This window comes from Corvus cornix, chromosome 6 (assembly GCF_000738735.6).
Source record: "Corvus cornix cornix isolate S_Up_H32 chromosome 6, ASM73873v5, whole genome shotgun sequence".
NCBI lineage: Eukaryota > Metazoa > Chordata > Aves > Passeriformes > Corvidae > Corvus > Corvus cornix.
The window spans coordinates 18,084,406-18,097,827 of NC_046336.1; the positions used below are offsets into that span (position 1 = coordinate 18,084,406).

A 13,422-nucleotide genomic window follows, 5' to 3' on the forward strand; every position below is an offset into this window, starting at 1 on the left:
TGCCATGTTACACAAGACAGAAATAAGTTGTCCTCTTCCCCATTTTGCATATGGGGAGCTGTGGCAAAGGAATCAAAGCCATGTTCCTGTTCAGAGCAGGACTGTCCACCCAGCAAACACTGTCATGCGTGCAAGGTCATTAGAGCAAAATTGTCAAAGGTACTGTGTGAGGCCCTGCAAGTCCGACAACCAGTCTTAGCTCTGTTCTCTTGGCTCCTGGATGGAGTGGGCTGAATGCCAGATAATTCTCCAGAGGTTTCAGACTGGGAATTACCCACCGGCCCTAGGAAATCAGTCTGGGGGAAGATCTGGTGAGGAAAGTGCTGAGGGAAAAGGTAGTGCTTTAGAGGGCAGCAGGAAAGACCTGAAGGCCAGGTCAGAAGAAGTGGCAGGTGAGAAGGCTCTATCTCAGAAGAATCAGTTGCAGAGATGCTCTCCCTGACCCAGTCAGACTCTTAGCTGAGTTCACTTGACTCCTGTCCACCAGGACAGAAAGACTTGGACAGCTGTCAGTACTGGGCAGGAGTGGCAGATCCATCCCAGACCACACAACCCTTGCTGCCCAGGGTGAGCTGCCCAGCATGCAAGACAGGTAATCCTGTGCAAAACAGTTGTGTTACAGGTGACTGAAGGAGTTTTGCAATGCCTAATGCTGGGTAATAATGCAAAATGCTGAATTTAATCAGGAGCTGAACACAGGGAAGTTGGGCAGTTTCTGTTTTGAACCCCACTTATCTTGCTCAGTGGATTATTGTGGTATGATTGCTTAGGCTAGCTGGTCTGAGCCAGCCTGTTCTTTCAGCAGCAGTGCTGTGGATGCAGTTTCAGGAAAGGTGGCTGCAGCTGATCAGTGGCTTCAGCAAGGGTCCTTGTCCAGGTATAGCAGATTGACAGTGCTCAGCACCATGTCTATTGTGCACTCTCAGTGCACAGGAGGACATCCTCTGCAGTGTACTTCAAAACAGGAAAAGTCTGATGCATTCTTAGCTAAGGTACTGCTCTCTCTAATTAGTGTATCAGAAAAGATCTAAGGAGACAAGATGACTCCAGAAGGGGTTCTCACACTGGTTGCAGCAGTGTGTTCAGAGGTCCTAAATATAGCCACCCAGGGATCAAAGGCATGAGTGCTAGGACTTAAAATGCAGACATCCTTCTGCCATACTCTGAAACCACACTGTACACGTACATTGCAGGAATGGGGAAGAAACGGCAAAGCAAAAAAATTAGATGAGGAAATGTCTTGTTCCCCTTCTGCACCACACCACCACCAAGACACTGGTATCCTGGGGAAGATGATCAAATTCTGATAGGCGATCCCTGAGTCTGAAATGTAAGAATAAGTTGCTATACATGTTGTACCTCTCTTTGTCCACTTCTGACTTTGTCTGACTTCTCCAGTGAGAGTGTATTAGTCATCATCACTGTCATGTTGGTATTGAATATCAGAAGCTTTTCCTGTATTCCTTGTGCATGTTGAGACCATTTTGATTTCACTTTCGCTTACTTTCTGTCCTACATATACATTTCTCCTAAGAGAGAAAATGGAAAAACCTAGAAGTATTTTATAGAAACATAAAGCGAAGCCTGGCATTCGGAAGAGAGGGCCTGCCATAAAAGACAGTTTCCTGAATTTATGCTGCTGCCCTGCACACCCTTTTTCACAGGGATGATACTCAATAGACTTAATTCAGTATAGCACTGCTGACTTGAGTAGAGCAAGGCTACCTGGAAAGTTGAGCTTGTAGGGGCCTGACTTTTTCACCTGCAGGTTTATAATCAGACCTGGGGTTTGTGCTCCAAGCCTCCCTCAAGTGCCATAGCAGAATGTCTGTTCTGTGCCATAATAGGATATGGCTGGAGATTTGTTGACAGCTTTGCATCCATTTCAAAAATAGAGAAAATACCTTCAGTTATGCAATTAGGATATTTTTCTTTCTGGCAGTTACTTGGGAACCCATTTCCTGGGGTCATCTGTCCATTTTTTACTCTTCACAGATATTCTGTCTTGTAAAATGGATTAAGGACTTTGATCATATTCTTGATCTCCTCTCTTCTGTTATAACAATTCCTGAAAGGTACATACCAACTGTAAAAGCACCACAAATAGTTTCAAGTGTATGGATGGCTTCCATGCAGGAAGAAACTGCCTAGATCATGAGAAGAAGTGGTTGAGAGGTAGGTACAGTAGAACTGGATATAATTCTGAATAGTATGGGCAAAACAAAAAGGGAGTAATTAAGTATTCAGGACTATTTATAGCACAGCAGATATGATCACTTAAATGATTGTAATACTTGGTTTTAAAAATGAACAAGAGAGAATTTTTTTACTTGACAACTCACAATTAATTTGCAGCTTTCCTTCCATAGTTTATTATGGGACCTAAAACCAAAATGTCTTTAGAATGGGATTAGAAACACGTGGGATAACACACGTGTAAGTAGCTGAAAGCTGTAACACACAAATGTACATACGTGCTATGTACAACAACAAAACCCCCAATCCTCTTTGTCTGTGCCCTCTCCCTATACATCCAGCTCTGATCTGACTGAATATGGCATTCTTCTGCTGGTTTAGTTAAGTTTCTTTGTTTTGATTAAAGTCCCAAGTTTGTGTGATGATCTGAAACTTGTTTCAGCTAGCAGCGTTGAGGAGTACATGGTATACCCTGAACTAAACAATTTATTTACTGCTGATACTGGGGACTGGAACTTGTGAATCAAGGTGTTCCAGGCTTGGAAATGAATATGGTTCATTTTCCATTTTGTTAGATAAAGCTGTGAGATCCAACCCTTTTGAGCCTAAAATATGTGAGGCTTTTGAATACCCCTGCTCTGATCCTTCTTCTATCCTGAGACCTCATCCCCCTCCCTCCCCATCCTGGGGCTGCGTTATGTATTTGACATAAGTCATTGAACCCTTGTTATCAAATCCAATCAATAATGATTTTTTTTCTAAATATTTAATTATCAATCTTTTGAAGTAGTACCGTGATGGAAAAACATAATTTTTTGTCAGCTGTAGGGAGCTGTCCCCAACTCTAAAATTGGTATTGTCATCGTGCAGCTGGGGAGAAGGGGGGGCAAGTGTGTTACCTGGGTGTTTGTGTGCAAATGATTAGCAGTAAATCATCTTAACCTGTTATATGAGGATATTTGCATCACCACCAGTGGGTTTCAGAGTTAACATCTCAGTTCTTGGCTCTTCAGGTGTTTGTGTGTATCACTGCATTGTCTTCAAGTGTATTGGGATGTTTTTCTGCTGTGCAATGGGGGAAAGAAGCTTGGAGGAGCCAGAGTGCAGTTTAAGGCAGAATGGTGATGAATTTGCATAGTACATCAAGCCTCACATCAGTATTTCAGTATGAAAGGAAGAGAGACTGTTTCAGTCTGTAAGGACAAAAGAGTAGAGCAAAGTAATGCAGACTCTGAGAAGCGACACCTACGGGCTGTGGACCTGTGTGCAGTAGAAGACTGATGAAGATCCTGAGAGTCCTTATCAGTGAGGCTGGTGGTGTGAAGTGTTTAGTTGGTGGTGTTGATGGATCAAAGCAGTTCGAGCACAGAGTGTGCAAATGGTTCCTGCCCTCTGCTCTACTCCACTGGGAAAGGAGCTGTCTGAGCCCCTGTAACACTCTCACCTGCAGGCCTTTTGTGAACAGAGAAGCTTTTAGGGCCTAATCTAGATATTACCGGAGAAAAGTAAAAGTGTGTTTTGTTGTTTGGTTTGTTTGGGGGGATTTTCGTGGTTTTGGTTGTTTGGCTGTCTTTTTTGGGGTTTGGGGGTTTTTGTGGGTTTCTGTTTTTCTTGGAATTTTTTTTTTTTTTTTGTTACTTGCCTACATTTTTTCCTGTTCAAGTGATGATCGCAGGGTAAGAAATCTGGGGAAAGATACCAGTTAAGGCTTCCTGGGGAAAATCGGATGACAGAGATATTGAAATTGCTTTTCAGCAAAGCAAAAAAATAATGTTGTGTTATCTCAAGACAGCAAACTGTCTTTCAAATGTGTTTTCAGTTTATTTTTGCATTGATTGCTTTTGCCTGAGCTTTTCTTCTGTTGTAGATCAGCTTTTAGATAAGAAACCTATTTATCAGTAAAGACATTGAAATACTTTCTGCAAAATGTAATATCTTGAGAGTTTTTCATCTAGGCCAAATCCATTTGCACTGAATTAAAAACTGTTCTGATATCCTTGAAATACAGCTTTCATTTCTTCTTTCTCTGTCTCTGTTCTGTTGTGAAGATGCTTCTATGGATAAAGATACTTAAATTACTCTAGGTGTACCAGTCTGAGGCTGAATGTACATTATACTCTCTTTACTGGTCAAGGGTGAAAATAGATGCCCTCTCTGATGAGCACATCTGCCTTAGCAGACGTTGCCAGTGCAGTTAAATATCCATTACCTGTCTTTACCATGAAGGTTTTGTCAGTGTGGACTACAGGATGCATTATGGTAGCAGATCTGCAGTTCCATTAGTCTGAGCTGAAGGTGTACTGGAATGATGCTTCAGTCTTCTACCCCTCTGGCATCACTGGAAAAGCTCCTGGTATAAATCTAGCCCTGGAGCTCAAGGAACAGGCCTAAAATTCTCAGCTGTGGTTTTGCTGGAAAGAAGTGGGGTAAAATCCCTCAGCTGAGGATAAATTGGGCTATGCTGACATCATTATTGCTGACTGAGAATTTGGCCCAGTGCCGTGGTTGTATTTATTTCTCCTGCTGCACCTTGAAATACAGGCAGCTTTTGCTGGATTGAATAGGCCTGTTTTCTAGGTGGAACAATTACTGTTGTAATTATCAGCTCGCAAGAGGAGGTGCTTGCCTGCTGTCATTTCTGGTAGAGGCAAAGGGAGAATAGAAAGCTCACTGTCAAGTTGCTGCTCTGAGGAGGCGTCATCCAAAAAAGAAGGGATCCTGGCCTGAGTGCAGGACTAAAGGGTGCAGGTCCCAGGAAAGCAGTGGTGTAACCCTTAAAGAAGATGCATACTTGTTTAGGAGTCTTACAGGAACCTGTGCTGTCTTTGTTTCCTCCCATTTGTGCATGAAAGAGAAGTTCTGTCTCAGTGTCTGCCCAGTGGAGGGATGTGAAAATAGAAATACTGAAGTATAGTACCTTGATTCTTCTGCCTGACTGTAGCGTTGAATTCAGATTCTGTTTGAAGCCAGTGACTTGCCAAGGCAGATGTTATATGCTTGAATGAGTTTAATAAGATGATCAGGACTCTGTTTATCAGTTTGGCTTGCTTAGAGCAGTGCTCCAAACATCCAGGGAAACAGGAAGAAATTGTAATTAAAGGCAGCTTTGAAATTCAGTACGTGACTGATTTGCATTTCACTATTTTATTCCTCTTTCGCCTTCCCTACTAAAAGCCCGGGGAGGTTTGCATGGTGCGACTGGGATTGCTGTGGTGCATTATCTATGCTTGAGATACTGTGGAGTGGCAATTGGGTAATGAGGATGAAAAAGGGAGCTTTCTCTGAAGAGAAAACAAACCTTTTCCCTTAACTGGTGCCTGGGGCCTTTCATCATCTCGGTTGCGCACGTGGGGCAAAGTTGTGGCTCTCGGAGTAGCTGTGCTGGAGGATCCAGCAAGAGACTGTGGTGCTTGGGGGGCTCATCTGGGGCTTCTGACCAGTGGATCTGCTTTGTCTCAATTTCCATTATCCTGTTTGGGGTGGAGAGTACATGTGTCTGTGCTAAACTTCTTGCTAGTAGGACTAGCAACAGAATTGCTATTTCCTGTGCTGAGGCTGTAAGCAAAGGCTCCTTCCCTAGCCTCACAACATCTAGTGATTTATTATATTCTGTTTTACCTACTGTGTCACTGAAAGCCATGCTTTACACTCAGTTGAAGCAGTAAAAATGTGTTACCAATCAGTTTATTGTATCAGTATCTCTTAACTAAGCACTACAGACTTAGTACTTTGTCTTGCTCTGCTTTATAAGTGCTATAGATACATCTGTTCTCATCTTGGTTTAGGTACCTGAATAATTTAATTTATTTCATTTCCAAAGTGAATTAAGGAAAATGTGACAAGGCTGTGGGATTTCCTGTTTAGAGTATCTAGACCTGAAGTCATATGCTCTCTCATTGTGTATGTGTTTTCCCTTGAAAATCCTTATTCTGAATAATATGATTATGTAAAACTTGCAGCTTTCATTAATAAGGAACAAATCTCTTAATGCTTATGGATTTAAAATAAAGATACCAAATAGGATCTGCAAAGGCTCAGAAACCAGAAGGTAGATAATAATAAAAAATTCCCATTGGTTGGAAGCCCATCTCCTGATTTTGGTGGGCTGACCTGAAATTTCTGAATGCCTGGAGTGGCAATGATTCAGAAGCCAGCTTGTGTTCAGGCTGGTTAACCAACGTAAGTCACTGTTACTTTAAAAACATGTCATTCAAAAATCAATTAAGATAAAAATGCCTTCTGGAAACTATCAGTGGACTTCCCACTACATTGTAATCTTCTGAACCAGGTGGGTTTTCATCACATCACAGCTACCCAGCACATTTATCTACCCTCTGTGTAGTAGGGAAACAGCATCTCTTTCCCTGCCATTGCCTGTCCTGTTACACTAGGGGAAAAAAAAAAAAGAGAAAAGTAGGGCAAACTCTGTAGCCTTTATGCAGGGAAAGTCCCATCAACTTCAGTGGGAGACTTGGCTCAGGGAGAAGTACAGGAGCCAGGCCAAAGTTTTCATTCTGGTTTTTCAGAAGCTAGTATCCCATGTTTGTAGATTAATGCCACATAGCTTTGCAAAAGAGGCCCATGAAATGCCTTTAACTCGGTGGACTTCTGGCATTTAATTCCTGCAGCTTCCAGTCGTTGTGTTTTAAAATCTATTCTTCATTGGAACATGTTTGCCTGAATGTGACATTAGGAATACAGCCAGCAGTGCTCGAATATACTTATACATAGGCATAAATTAAACCCCATTCTTGCTTAGGGGATAGATAAGCATGAAGGGTCTCAGTGTTCTCAGATGAATCATACTTAGCTCATCAGTGGTTGCCTTGATTTAATGAAGCCATAGTATGTTAATGTTAACACTGCAGAAAAAGCTGAAAAGTTACAGGCAGCCATGCTAACTAGCTACAAGCATTTAAAAGCCTGGGCATGAGCTCCTACTTGGCTATTCTGGCCATAATTAATGATGACAAGTATGTTGGAAAAATAATTATTTTGCTTGCTTTTAAAGACAATTACTTGCTTGAGGCGAATGAGGGGGTGGGATTTATGTGGCTGTAATAAGCATATGTAGATGGCATCTTCCCAGAAGAATATTATAGCCACAGGATCTTTTTAATTGACCTGAGATTCCTTTGTTCTGCAGATACAATTAATGTATGTGGTCACAGACTAAAATGACCCTACTTGTTCTAGGGCAGGCTTAGTTCTAAACTGCTGAAAGGAAAAAAGACTGCTTTTATCAGCCCAATCAGCAACAGATAAAAATCTCTCCTGGTCACTTTGTAGGGGGGAGAAATCTTTTTAAATTGGTACCCTGAGTGCATGCTCTTTTCATCTGATAAAATAGGAGTTGGGGATATGGAAGCAGGCTGAGGTGAGTATTATTGCAGTCATACGGTATCACTCCTGTGTCTGGGCTTGCATAGCACAGCAGCTTTTGCCTGGCACGTGGCCATGCTGTCCTCTGACAGCCACCTGCCTGCTCATTTACCGTGTTGGGCTGCAGAGCCTTGGTCCCTTTCCAGCCTGGACACGGTGCTGGAGTCTGGGAGGGAGCACCTGCTTCTCTATCAGCTGCTGTTCTAGAGCATCGTGTTACTGTGTGGTGGAGGGCACCTCCTTTCCTCCTTCCCACTGCTCACTGGCATTCAAGGGCTATGAGAGCCACACAGTCTTATCACATAGTCTGTGATCAGATCCTGTAAAAATAAGGTGGGGTCTTACTGCCTTTCTCTCTTTCTTCATGCTAACTAGGTCCAGATGAGAAATAACAGGAGAAAATCCCCCAAGGCTGTAATTCAGTGGAAAATTTCAACATGTGCGAACAACTAATGACCTTTAATAGAAATCAGGAGGTTTTGTGTTTGTTGTCAGTCATTTCATGGTTCATCTAAGATGGTAAAATCCTCTTGGGCCACAGGAGAGAGAAGAGGAACCAAAAAGCTATGTGCTGCTTGCTTGCATATCAGAAAAATTTCCCTGTTGTTCCCTTTTTTAATATTGTGGTGGTTGTACGGAAGTCACAATCCCTTTCTCCAGTTTCCATCTGTAAGATGGAGAAGATGATGCTGTTTTTCAGTAAAGTTTTTGAAACCTGATACTGGAATTTGTTACAGAAAATACAGTATGAAGAGTCTCAGGTGCTTTTCTCCACACTACTTAGCCTGCTGCTAACAGTAAAGGTTGTGCTCTGTGCACTCTTAAGTCAGTCTCTCTGAACTGGGATCTGAAGTTGGAGGAAGGAGGATGAGTAAAAGAGGAGAAACCTACTAATCTTATACTAATGCGGTTTTGGTATGATGATATGTAACAGAAAAATCTTAGATTTCTTGCAGTCCCAGTTGTATCTAGCCCTTTGTAAAAGCATTGCTAAAGGAAGCAGACTTAACTGTGGGTGAATGATAACATTTGAGGGTTTGGGTCCAATTCATTCTACTCTTGGTGTCTGCAGACTTTTGTCAGGATGGAAATTTTTACCTGATTTCAGTCTGTTTGGAGAGCTGATTAAGGAAAGCTGTGCCTGAGTAACAGAAGAGTACTAGAGGATAAAGAATAAACAGTTCTCTCATCATGAAGATACAAGGTCTTAGGGTTTCTCAAAGTAGGCTGTGGTGGTAGGAGGTGGGGAGGGGAAGAGAGAGATCCCGTGTTTCATTGCCCTGGATGAGAGATACAAATGTTTGTTTATGTAAGTTCAAAGTTCTCCCTGGAAATTGCAAGTCTAACAGGAGGGCAACCTCTGCTTTTAGCTCCAAGGGCAGAGTGAGTTGGAAATGAGGCAGAATATAGGGTACTGGAGTTAAAAGCACTAGGGTTTTGTGCAAGGTCATTAAAGGGCCAGAATCTTAGGCAGCTGGGAGGGATTACTGCATTAGTCTGTATTTGACCCTGTGTTAAACTGGCAGAGAAGGGAGTTCCCTTGTGGTTGTGCTGTGGTTTTTACTGGTTTTTTTTTTTTTCTTTTTTTCTTCTTTTTTTTTTTTTTTTTTTTAATATTTACTGAGTGTAAAACGGCAGACTTAGTTCATCAGGAACTTCAGCTTGGTGTATCACTGAGTGTGGGACATGTCTGCTGCCAAAGAGGAAGCTGGTGTTTTGAGAGGTGTTTGGGCATGACATTTTTTCCCATGTACCACACAGTAATAGTGGGAGAAAGTGTCATGAGGTTCAGGGATGGACTCACAGTTTATCCTAACTGCTGAACTTCTCCTTCAAAATAACCAGATTCTAGTGTAAATCTTTGTTTAGGGTCTGCTGGAAGGAATTAGGAGTGATGGAAAGGGCCCACATCCCCAAATATTTCCAGATATCCATGGAAGGAGTTGTGAGGCCATAAATTTTGTTAAATCTGGGGGAATGTGTGAGGGTTTTTTTTGATGACACAAGATCAGGCATTGTTTCCAGATTAAATATGGTGTAGATTGGGCTATCTCCAAGGCAGAGCAGTAGCAAGCTTGGGCCTCCATTCTAAGGTGACGTGTTGCTGTAGTGGCTGAGTAATGCTGAAGTTCTACCTGAAAAAATGCTTCCTCCTTATTATGATACTGTACATTCCCCAAGTCCAACCCACAGCCTCCAGTCGTTCACAGATGGAACTTGCCTTTGTCACTGACTTATTAGGGACTCTTTTCTTTTCTCTTTCCTTTCTACTGTTCCTCTCTGCTCCATACATGCTTTAGTACCAAATAGGTTTTTACAATTATCAGGTTAACCTGACTTTAGCTTGAGGTCTGCTGTAGAAGAATTACTTATGCCTGAAATCTTGTCAGCTGATTTCAAAACTATCTAATGGAAGAACAGACAGTTGTTTCATTGTTTGGTTTAGGTTTTTTTTGTATGATGGTACAGATACAAGAACAGTGACATCCTATTGAGCATCGTGGGCTTTATGAATACTAAACTGTGGTGAAGTTTTTCAGATGGTATGCTGAATGGATTTTCCTTGAGCATAAAACTTTTCCAAAAAATCTCAATATTTATTTCTGTGCTGACAACAAAGGGTTCAAGAAAAGGCACAGCTATGAGCTTCCTATCTTGTGGAGTGCACCCCTGGTTTTTACAGTCTTCATTATAGCATGGTATATTCTTTTACCTTATAAGAGTAGTACTGGTTTCCTTTGGATCGGTTGCTTTGCCAATCTAGAAACCTGACTTCACATCCAGTCAGTAGGTTAATGGTTATAGATTGTAAATGTTCTCCCTTGCTTACAAGGTAGCTGCTTTCTTGTATCTTAGTGCAGTGATGACTTGGCAGTACCCCAAAGGCTGGAATCAGTAAAAGCCAAGCACTAAAGCACCACTGCAAGTATAGATTATTTGCTTTTGTGCATTTTCCATAAGTCTATGAACCTTTAAAAGGGTGAGTTCCATCTTTGAATCATTACACATAGAAGGACTTGAAGCATAGAAACACTAGTGTGTCCAAGACTGGGTAGTCAAATTCATGGCATTGTCCTTTACATTCCAAGGAATGAGGTGTTGCCTGCCCAACCAATATGCTGTGGTTGAGTGAATTAGAGGTTGGGGACTAGGAGGAGGCAAACACAGATAAATGTCATTGCCATTAAATGTACTGTCCCAACTCTATGGAATTCAAAAAGATACTAAGTCAGTACCAAACTGCCTTAAACTCTCCAGAGAGGCAGCAGAAGCAACAGGAATAAGACTGAATTCAAAATTAGGTCATCTTGGTTGAATAAAAGCAAAAGATTTTTAGGAGACCTGAAAGCAGCATGGTAGAGTGAGGGGAAATAAACAGCTGTAATAACGTAGGACAAAGCACTGGGATTAAGCCCTGCTTCTTCTCTTATTACCTACTGCCCAAGAGTCTCGAAGTTTGTTTGTTTGTTTTAAATGAAAGAATTGTCGCACTGTTGCCCCATTTGAAAAACAGGGAAACTGAGGCATGGGGTAGTGGGATAACTGTCTGGGATCAAAACATCCTGAAGCAAGGTTCCTTGTGCCTAAGTGGAAATGAGGAGATAGCCAGAAGTGCCTAAGGAGGAAATGAAGAGATAACCCAGTGACATGACAGGAGATTTATAGTGATAAATCTTCTACTCAAGACAAGAAGTGGTTAATAGAATCAGGCTTTTTTTTTTTTTTTTTTTTATGTTATCCAAACCTGTTGTGGGTTTGTTTTTTTTTTCTTCTCAACATATTGCTGGTTGCTGTAGCAGCTGAGTAATGCAGAAGTTCTGCCTAAAAAATGCTTCCTCCTTATATGATACTGTACATATTGTCATGGAAATTGTCCTCATTTCCCCCGAGCACACTTTAAATAACTCGAACAGCAGTGCTAATGAGCAGAAAGATATCTGCAATCCCCACCGTGCAACTTGACATACTTTATCCCACTCTGAATTCCCTTTGCTCATCTCTGAGCATTTTAAAGATCTGGTATAATAATTTGCTTTCTCTTTTTGGTCTGTTCATTTCTGTCTTAGCACTTGGTAATAAAAGGTCAGCTTTGGCTGAAACCTTAGTGTTGCAGCCATGCCGTTTTTTACTGCCAAATATCTTAAGAAAAGCAAGTGTCTCCGAAAGGGTAAGTCATGATTTTTTTGGTGTGTTTAGTGTTGTCTGTTTTCCTTTAAATCACAGTAAAGGATTTATTTTGAACTAACAAGCAGTGGGAATGGATCTATTCATACTGCCTGTCGTTTAGCACTGGGGTTTTTGTTATGCTGTGTGCAGTTTTGGTTCAAGATACAGTGTATGTTATTATCTTGCATTTTACATTCAGAAAAGTCAACTAAGCGAGAGGATGTTTAACTCTTTAAATATGGAGCATGTGTTTTGCACAGGGATGGAATCCCTGATGTAGAACAAAAGAGCAACAGAGAATATGTGTGTTTGTTTTTACAGATAAGTTTAGGTAGGCAGCTGAGTAATGCTCTACTATTTTTTGTTTCTTTTGTACAAAAGGAGCATTTTCTTTTCAATCTACACTGAAATAATAAATAATACCTAGTGAAGGAACAGCATATTTCCTCTTAGCATCTTTCCCTTGTAGGGGTACCTGAGTACATGACTCCACAGAGATTTTCAGCTTGCTGTTGTGAGGTTCACTATGAATTGCCATGTGGGCTTTTTCAGGAAATACTGATTTTTCTCCAGGTACATACAAAACTCTTCATGAGAGCAATCTGCCTCTAGCATTGTAGAAATGGGCAGTGTAGTAAACTCCTAATACACACATTGATTGTAAATTATTTTCTTCCTTTGCATGGGTCTTTATTGTGACATTTGTTGTTTAGCCAGCAGTCCAGATGTAGGCTTTGCATAAAGGCAAGTAGCAGGGATTTCTTGAATCTGGGACATGCATTAGTTCCAGAGGATCTGAGGAATCTGACTTGCTCACCTGGCTAATTACATATATATGTATATATACATATATATATGTATATATATACGCACACACATATATATATATATATATACACACATATATATATATCTTGGCATTTATGTATGTATGTGTTTACCTAATATGTGCGTTTGTCTAATTCCTTGTTTGAATATGAATTTTCTTCTAAGGCATACATGCAAATGGGAATTGTATAGGTCTTCATCACAGGTGTAAAGTTGAGGAAAACGTTTGGAAAAAATGTTAAAACAAATTTGCATTACCTTTGTGTTTTATTCTGGGTTTCTATTTTAAAATGGGATTGCACAAGAACTAGCAGTTGAGATGTGATAATTTAGTTAAGCTGACCTGTAGATGCTGGTACCAACTATTTGGTATTTTGTTGAGTGAAATGTGTACACATGTACACAAATTTATACAATAATTCAGAAATTATTAAGGGTAGAATAATTTCAGCAAAGCTTTTATTAGAAAGAAGGAAAAATATTATAACTGGATTATTAATTTGATTATGCTAAATTCTTTTTTAGGGTTTTGTTGTATGTGTGTACATATAAATGCCACTTTACAAGGGTGCATAGGATGATTTTTGCTCATTTCCTGGGGGCACCCAGCTGTCCAATGCTTCCTTCCCTTATAGCATGTGCCACAGTAGCAATATATTTCTAAACAGGGGCATAGGAAAGGCACCTGCCTTACCTGTGCCTGCAGAAGGCATTGCAGGAGGGGGCTGATGGTACAACCAGGAAATGTAAGATTCAGCCTTTAAGAGATGACTGAGGAATGTTCAGGGAACAGCAGCCAGTTGTACTCTCAGTAAGTCACTGCCAACAGGAAAACTGTCAGCTGACTGA

The 13,422-nt window shown here is 41.0% G+C and overlaps 1 protein-coding gene across 6 annotated transcripts in view; it reads left to right on the top strand.

Annotated features, from left to right (window-relative positions):
• ARHGAP22 (Rho GTPase activating protein 22) overlaps window positions 1-13,422 on the top strand; it is a 132,121-nt gene that overhangs the window by 65,576 nt on the left and 53,123 nt on the right. Inside the window, exon 1 of one of the 6 annotated variants that reach the window (XM_019292284.3) lies at window positions 11,511-11,746. The exons of the other annotated variants lie outside the window; for them this stretch is intronic. Within the exon in view, the coding sequence (XP_019147829.1) occupies window positions 11,695-11,746 (52 nt within the window). The 5' untranslated portion in view covers window positions 11,511-11,694. Of the gene's footprint in view, window positions 1-11,510; window positions 11,747-13,422 lie in introns of those variants that run through there. 6 annotated transcript variants of the gene reach the window in all.